The sequence below is a fragment of the Ornithodoros turicata genome, chromosome 4 (assembly GCF_037126465.1).
Source record: "Ornithodoros turicata isolate Travis chromosome 4, ASM3712646v1, whole genome shotgun sequence".
In the NCBI taxonomy this organism is placed as follows: domain Eukaryota; kingdom Metazoa; phylum Arthropoda; class Arachnida; order Ixodida; family Argasidae; genus Ornithodoros; species Ornithodoros turicata.
Genome location: NC_088204.1, coordinates 29,064,398 through 29,072,534, shown reverse-complemented (window position 1 = coordinate 29,072,534; position 8,137 = coordinate 29,064,398). Strand labels below are relative to the sequence as shown.

At 43.5% G+C, this 8,137-nt stretch overlaps 1 protein-coding gene across 1 annotated transcript in view; it reads right to left on the bottom strand.

Moving 5' to 3' along the window:
* Nucleotides 1–516: 516 nt before the first annotated feature.
* The window catches only part of LOC135392893 (uncharacterized), a 46,648-nt gene continuing 39,027 nt past the window's right edge, over nucleotides 517–8,137 (bottom strand). The window contains exons 4-5 of the mRNA XM_064623559.1: nucleotides 880–1,036; nucleotides 517–589 (exon numbers count right to left, since the gene is read on the bottom strand). Of these exons, the coding sequence (XP_064479629.1) occupies nucleotides 560–589; nucleotides 880–1,036 (187 nt within the window). The 3' untranslated portion in view covers nucleotides 517–559. The remainder of the gene's footprint in view (nucleotides 590–879; nucleotides 1,037–8,137) is intronic.

Here is an 8,137-nt window from a genome sequence, read left to right as displayed (position 1 = left end):
CACTTGCATTGTTTGATGTAGCGCGGCGAGGCGTGTCCGTCGTTACAAACTTTCTCTTTTTCGTCGTTGGGAAAAAAATAAACACGAAGCAGTACCCGGATAGGCACTTATCGGCGCCTATTTTCAAAAACGGCACTAATAAAAAAAAGCATCCAGTTTAGTGTGCTAATGCATCCCTTTCGACCTGATTCGTGCATAGATCATTCAAAGGCAGCATCTGTACGTCCCCCGACGAAAATGCATATCCCTGGAAATTCGCTCTCTACTGGTCATCACCTCTCAGGTGTTCATATTTATCGCACTAATTAATTTTGAGTAGTGTTAGCAACTGAAAGGTGGCGACCCTCAATGTTCACAAAAAACAAAGTTGGAGTCAGCTCCGGAATGGCGGACAGACATGACATAGATTATTGAAGTACAACACGCATTTGAGACAAGTTACTTATAACGATTAGACTTTTGTTGAAGAACAACAACTATTGCGAAGTTCGGCTTAAACTGTTGACGGTTAAACGTGCGAATTCCGAGCCGTGAGGCGATCTTTACCGTTTGTTGGCCTTTATCTCTCCCTCTGTGTCTCTGTGTCACACTGAAAAAATACCCGATATAAATCACAACTATTAAGTATCTGAAATTTTACATTCAAATTCCATACAAGTTTTCAGAAAACCATACAGTTTTTACAGGTTTTGCCATTCACTTTACAGTTCTTTTAATATATTCTTCTGGTTTGGCCCATTGCTTCAAACCTGAAGAAGTGCAGCCTACTGAACCTCTTATGTTTAGTTTTTGGTGTATTAGATAGGTACTCTTAAACAGCCTTTCTTTTTTCGTTGTAATTATTTGAGTTACCTAAGGATATGCCTCTGAAGGATTTACCTTTGCTATCTTGGCGACGCTCACTGAAAAGTTTCCACCTGCACTGAAAATTATGTAATCCAGAATAGCGTAATGTACTATTTTGAAGTCCCAGAGTTCTCGCAGTGCGTCCTTGCCCTTCTTTGTATTTAATGTAGGACGAGTCATGTTTTCAAAGCTGTAACGACAGAAAGCAAGTATCTAATACGTCCGTACCGCAGAAACACAGGGACAGAAGTGTTGCAGCGTGAATGCGGATGAATACCTCTTCGTGATAAAAGGCATATCTGCTAGCCCGTTCCGTTGAACTCGAGTTATTTCAAGAGCAGTTTGTGTTCTGTCGTGACAAGCGCTTCCGCACACACGAGCTTCTAACAATGACAGTGAATGAAAAGGCACCTGCAGTGGGTTTCAAAACAATTCCCCTTCGGTCTTACTGCTGGGGCATCTTCAACAGCTGCCTTTCAATTATTACAAGTGTGCATATATATAGGCGTTGTCAGGCATGTCTGCTATTTGAAGGAACGCGCTCGTCCGGAAACTGTCTATGGAACCGATTCCAGTATGTTGGGCGTCTGGCTGTTTTTTTTTTTTTTTCGAAAAGAACTTAAAGGGTCTCTGACCAGAGCCTGGTGAAAGTTTTTATTTGTAATGATAACGAACCTACATGGTGCATCCAAGTTACAATTGAAACGTTTCGTCTCTGCGGAGTCGCGAACTATTCTAAACAAAGAGCCGAAAAGTGGTTTCGCTTTCAACCCTCAACTCGTCCGATCAGCGCAGAAGTCTAGCTATTATGCATCGGTTTTCCCTAGTGCATGACGTAAAACGCCCGCGAAGTTTATTGGAGGAAAGTCCACACCGGAAGTTCAGGTGGTTTCCGCAATTTCCGTATTGCTGGGTGCTTTCTTCAACCTGCACGTCGAAGGAGAAATCACAGCGGAGTCAACAAAGCAGCTTTTCAGCTACCTTTCAGCAGCTGAGATGGAAGTGCCGCTACGTGAAGCAGAGTTCGGAAGCGTTGCTCTTGAAATGTTGGGCCGCGAATCGACTTCAGCATGAAGAAGTAGTTTCATACGCATCGGGCACGCAAGAAGTAGACAACGTAAATAACAAACATCAGACTGGTAGATGGGCTTTGAGCATTCATCATGACGAAGCATATGAAATTTCGTGTTTGACGGCGCCGTCTTGATAAGGTACCGGTGTGGTTCATGCACAATAATGCCGAAAGAGGTTGAGTGCTTATGCTGGAAGGAACTGTCCTCAGAGTAGCATATTTGGGAACTTCGAGGGCAGCATGAATCTATGAGCGCTCATATTCACATGTAAGAAGCGTGTCTCATGCACACTTATGCTAGTGGGTTTCACTACAAAGTAGTTATGCTTAACTTAGAGTCATTGTTCGTCACTTATTCAGAAATGATGCAGCTGAAATAATACTGGGCGTCCTACTAGCATTAGCTTTGTTCAAAGCTTGTGTTGTCTCGTACAGGAAATACAGATACACCGCAGTTACTGGGGTTACTACCACAGTTTGTGGGGTGTGGCACAAACTTGGAAAAAACAAGAGAGTGGTTCTACCAGCCAGTGCGGTGAATAGGATACGCCAAGCCTTTCCCACAGAAACTACTACAGACTTTAAATACCAAAGATGGAGGAGGTACGTCTTACCATAAATTCCCTCATTTCGTTCACATTTACGAAGAAGTGGACTTAGTATATGGACAGCTTGTGTTTATAAGTAACTTAATCCAGTACAGTTGACGTTCATTCGTAGCCATATCGAATATTCAGATTATAACAGCATTTGAAAAATCTTTCAGACACTTTATAACCCATCTTTAAATGGTATACCCTGCATGTACAATATGATCAAGCTGGTTCTGTTAAACATACTTGTAACTTGAGTTGTCCAGTATGTGATGACAAAAGTTGTTTGCCACATTAGCAGTAGTCATATTTGTAATTCATGTTCTTGTATCATGAAAAAGAACATGAGCACATTTTTAAAGCTTTTGTGAGCCACTTTGTCAATATCCCTTTTGAATGCGTGTGCATTGTAAGAGATGGGGATCTTGAATGTGAATGCAGAGAGAAATTGTGGTGTATACCTTCACAGGAGCAACATATTGCAGGGAACAGGAACAGATACACTTGCAGACATGCGACTGTGCACGGACGCGGATCCAGGATTTTTCTGAGCGGGTATTCAGCCTTGGACATCATGCTATTACACCACCAAAGTCAATTGAAACTCTATGAAACAACTGAAATTGAAGAGGGGTCAGAACGTCTGCACCCCCTCCCTTAAATCCACCCCTGACTGTGTATTCTGTACACCTCTTCCTCCTGTTCACTCACTCCTGTTCAGTGCTGTATAAGGCGTTGCTCTGGTGTTCTGCAAGCTTTATTGCAATAAACATTGCATTGCATGCATTAAACATGAGTTGGGCTCAGTTGGGCTCCTGCCACCAAATCAATCGGTTGTCTCCTGCCTGAGTCCAACAAGCTCAATCTTCCTTTTGTGCGCAAAGTTTGGGCTTGATAGGAGTAGGATGTAAACCTTGTGGAAGACTGGGATATGCCAAGCTTTGTATCTTGGGCTGCCCAAATACTCAAATATGCATGTTGTCGTCAAAGATGATGTAAGATGAAATGTGGTTCATATAGTTTATTGTGGCACTCAGATAATATCTTCGTAATATGTTTGAAGAGATTGTTCCAAAATAGCATATGTGATGCAGCGTCATACATTATTGGGCTTCTGGGAAAAATCATGTTTCACCTGAAACAGAAGGCAGCCTTGGTAACGGTGCCTGGCACGTTTCTAGCAACCATTGTTTTAAAATAATGTGAGCTCTCTTCAGCAACCCCCCGAATGCTGCCCTCTGCTTTCTCAGCGACAGTCACGCTTTATGCCCAGGAGAATATTAGTCACTGTAATTATACTGGCATAACTCTCTGTCCAGCCTGATCATCGCGGACTACATTTGCAGGTGCTCACAGGTACAAAACCTGCATAATACATATGTAATAACCTTAAACAGCTATTATATATAAGAACTAGGACATGGAACTCTAATAAGTCAGGCAGTATAACACAGGTAATCTTGTCGTCACCATGTATTTCCCCAAAATCCTGAAAATAAATTGTTATAATTACTGCAATGAACTGATCAATTTTTCACATTAGATACATTTTGTAGCACTCTGTCTTTCACGTTTCAACATATACATGCATCAAACCTGCAGAAGTCTGTGTGTAAAGAAGTGTCACGCACCTCATGTGCAACTGGCAAGTCTAAGTTGTATCGGGATATGTCAAGTCCGTACGCGTGCTCATCACCTATGAATTCTTTCAAAGGGCACGCATTTTTGGTTGTTAGTAGCAACCTAACCTCGCGCTATATACCGCATTTATGAAAGAAATTGGTCACGTACCTGACGGTCAACTGTCATGACCATTGCGGATGTCTTCCTCTCCTGTTCCTTCCACATCCATGAAGTCATCGCCCTAACATTGTTAAAAAACGACATACAAATTTATGAGGATGTCTATTTTCAGTTCAGTTCAGTTAATTTCCATTTTTCATTTCATAGAAAATGAAATGATGCTACCAGCCACAAAAGGCATCAGCGTGATGAGGTGCCTGGCACCAATACAGTGTGCGATGAGTGAAATATTGCCACTATGAGCATGGGAGCAAATCACAATCACACGAATCAAATACACCATTGCACCAAGCTATGCACATATTCACACACACACACACACACACAAATCATAACAGAGTGGCCTGTCTCTAAGTCTCTTTTGAAACTGGACACAGGGAGGGCATTTTCAATCAGCTGACCAAATTTGTCCAGAAAAGTCGGAATGAGGAAGGGTGTCTCCTGACATCCGTAGTTGGTCCGTAGCAGTGGAACTTTGTAAGCGAGCACAGTGAGGATTTCATACCGTAATGGCAAATGTTTGGGATGGCGCTAGAAGGTCCTGAATTTGCATGGCGATTTTGTGTGAATGTCTAATTTCCAAGTAAACACTTTGTCTACCGTAAGTACTTGCATGTCTTGAAGGAGCTGAGGGGCGTATGCACCTGTAGACATGGTTGTGGGACACCAGGCTTCTCTTTTTGGTGTACTGCAATTTTATCATAGTTGCCCTCTGTGGTGTTTCCCCAGATTGGACAACAATAGTGCAGCTTGGGGTGAGCTAAGGATTTAGATTGTGTTGATTTAGAATCCAGAACCCTCCTTTACTATGTGCAGTGTGCTGCATATTACAAGGAAAACAAATAAAATAAAACTTGTACCTAATCACTGCCTTGTATTTCCAACATTTGGTTCCACATCTTGTCCGAAGAAGTCATAAACTACATTGATGCACATTGCTGCGACAATTAAAATATTACACCTATATGCGGAATACACAGTTTCATTTTACATACTGCGGGCGTTGCTGTGTGCATTGGCATGGCTGCAATCTGAACAACACACGGAATTGTGCAGTATATCTTTTGATTTAGTGCGTAAACTTCAGCTTCCATCCTTATTTTTCTTTTCTGCGTAAATGACCTCCTAACATCTGCATGCCATAACGTAATTCTCACAAGTAGAGTAATCACTGTATAAATTATACAGAAGACACTAACCTCGTCACGTCCAGATGCAACAGTCTTGGAAGGTAGATTCAATGAAGGCACTGCGGGCTGCTGTAGGCGGAGGTTCTGTACTCAAACCCAGTTGTTGCCCTACTGAAGGGCCCCTCTCATAGTCTGCATTCTTCAAATGCGATTGGAAAAATCTGTAATTCTCTACGTCGCTGTCAGGACACCCTCCTATACTGTCATGCCATAGCTCCTGCTGCGGTTGAACGCGCAGTATCGTATGGAACTGAATGCCCGCCGAGAAATCTCGCTTTGACGACACAACCGAAATGCATGTCAAATGAAGTCCAACAGCGTACCTCGATAAATCGGTCGGTTGTTCCAAACGATATAAAAAAAGAAAACTTGGAAATACACAGACTACACTAACCCAGTGAAACAGCGTGCTTGATCCCGAAAGTCATCGTAGCTTTCCGCTTTCCTCGTAAGTTGCTAATTGGACTATCGCAGTTATAAAACAGGACGCAGATGTCGAAGTATGTACATACTTTTTATTTCCAGACATTGCGACAACAGTATATTGCCGTAGAAATGTTGGTTCTTGTAGAATTTGTTGTTGTAGTGTTTAATCACGTGACGGCATTCTGCGCATTGATTGCATGGTCGGTTGACGTCATGCCAGTGGGATGACCAGATGAGTTTTCTATATATGCGTCCGTTTTCTTGGTTTGACGCTAGGTGTGCCAGCGTCGGCGTGAACCGCGATGTTCAAAATTCGAGTTTACGAAAACTACGAGTTGTTGAGGCATGCATTTTCGCGTGTGAAGTTGCTTTCGTGTATTCTATCGGTAGCCACTGCGGAAAAGTCCCTCCAGCTTTTGGTCAGAGGCCCTTTAAAATAAATAAAACTAAATGAGCAAATTTTAAAGATGAACGCTGCTTCCTGAGCGGCGGAGACTCCGTTGGCGTGAATTCGTTCCCTAAGGGGAAGAGTTAGAGGGCGGTGCTCAGAGGGAAAAGACGTCGTCCAGATGCCCCGTAACTCCGTAACTCCTGCCGTTCTCATTTCTGGCTATTCTTCACGATTCTTTTCTCAGGGTAGCGCCTTCATTGGTTTTTGGGAAGTGACGTTGTCTCGTTTTCCCAGAGAGGTAATTCTGGCACATCTCAACAACCAGCACCTGCTCATGCCATGTACTTCATCAAAGAACAGTCAAACTGAGTCACTATTTTGCGTGGGCTTTTCGATACCTTTGCCAGCAGTTCACGAGGAATACAATGACAGTTCCATTGTTTCGAACGACAGTATCGAAATCTACTGCAACGGACGTGACCTTCCTTTCAAGCCTTTTCGAGCAGAAAGTTCACTGTTGACAGGCTTGAATAGTGACAGATGATTGGCTACATAGGCGCCGATTGCGCGGGGGCGTCGGGGCTTGGGCCCTCGAAAACTTTTTGGATGGCCAGCCCCACATTTTCACCGTGGCATGGGTGTGTCTAAAACATTTTTCCTAGCTTTTTACGTGGCCTACAGCGCATGTGAAGTCGGCCAGTTAGTCGTGGTGGTCGCTGTTTAACTAAGCGGTCTGCCTCCCTGATAGCCCTCCCTGATCGTGGTGGATCCTTTGGAAATGTGTTACCATACACCTTTGTTTCCTTCTTGTGCTTCCTCTTTTCTCGTTTGCTTGTTTCCTACCACCAGCAATGGGGTAGAGTATCGCCCCTTACGATGAAACTCCCCGTTCATCATTGAAATCTAGGACACTTAATCTTAGCACGGTCTATGGACCATTAAAAGTTGAATTTCCTAAAGTCGATTACTAGGTAAGATGAGTAACCACATCCACAGTTGCACGAGATGCGGCACAACTGCTGCACTCTGTCTTTATCTTTAGGAAGATATAATACTGAAGCATAAACTCACAATAAAGTTGTTGTTATTGCTTGTTTCCTTTGGTTTCTTTTTCTTTCCCCTGGTACCCGTACTTGGTTCACGCTCAGTGAACCTTTTTCGGGGCGGAAGGGCGCCTCTAGCGGGAGGAGCCGAAAACACGGTTGGTGGCTCGCGCGGCCCTCATGGCGTGCCATTCCCTACATCGCTCGACGCCCTGCACGGGCGACCGTGCAATCGGACTGCAACCGTTTCTCAAGTGGCAATATATATGTTGTGGTCCCGCCGTTTCTGCACAGTATGCAGGGAATATTTTTGCAGTATGAACTTTTTGAGGCAGGTGTTGTGTGGAGAACTGATTTATCCACCGTTCCCGCAGTGACTGACAGCACCATCGACACACACTTCGCTGCATCGAAGCGACAACTCAACAAAGTTTGGGTATTTAAGGAAGAAAAATATGTACGCCATATACAGGGTGTCCCACCGAAAAAGGGCCAGGGGCTAAAGAAAAAACGGAGTGCTCTACACAAATGGAACCAACTGTACGTGCTTGGCAGTTGTGTGGTCTATCTAAAAATATTTTTTTCATCGCCCCTTGTCAATTAATTAGCGGTAATTAAATTTATAACTTTTTAATTATCGGTTTTAGCTCTCCAGATGTCAATGAGGAAGTTGTAGTACATGTCGTCAAAGACGCAACTGAAGTGGTTCGATGTCGCTATGACTTGTCGTTTCGCTTTTTCCCGGGTTTAAAAGTTGGTTTCAGATGCCGGGC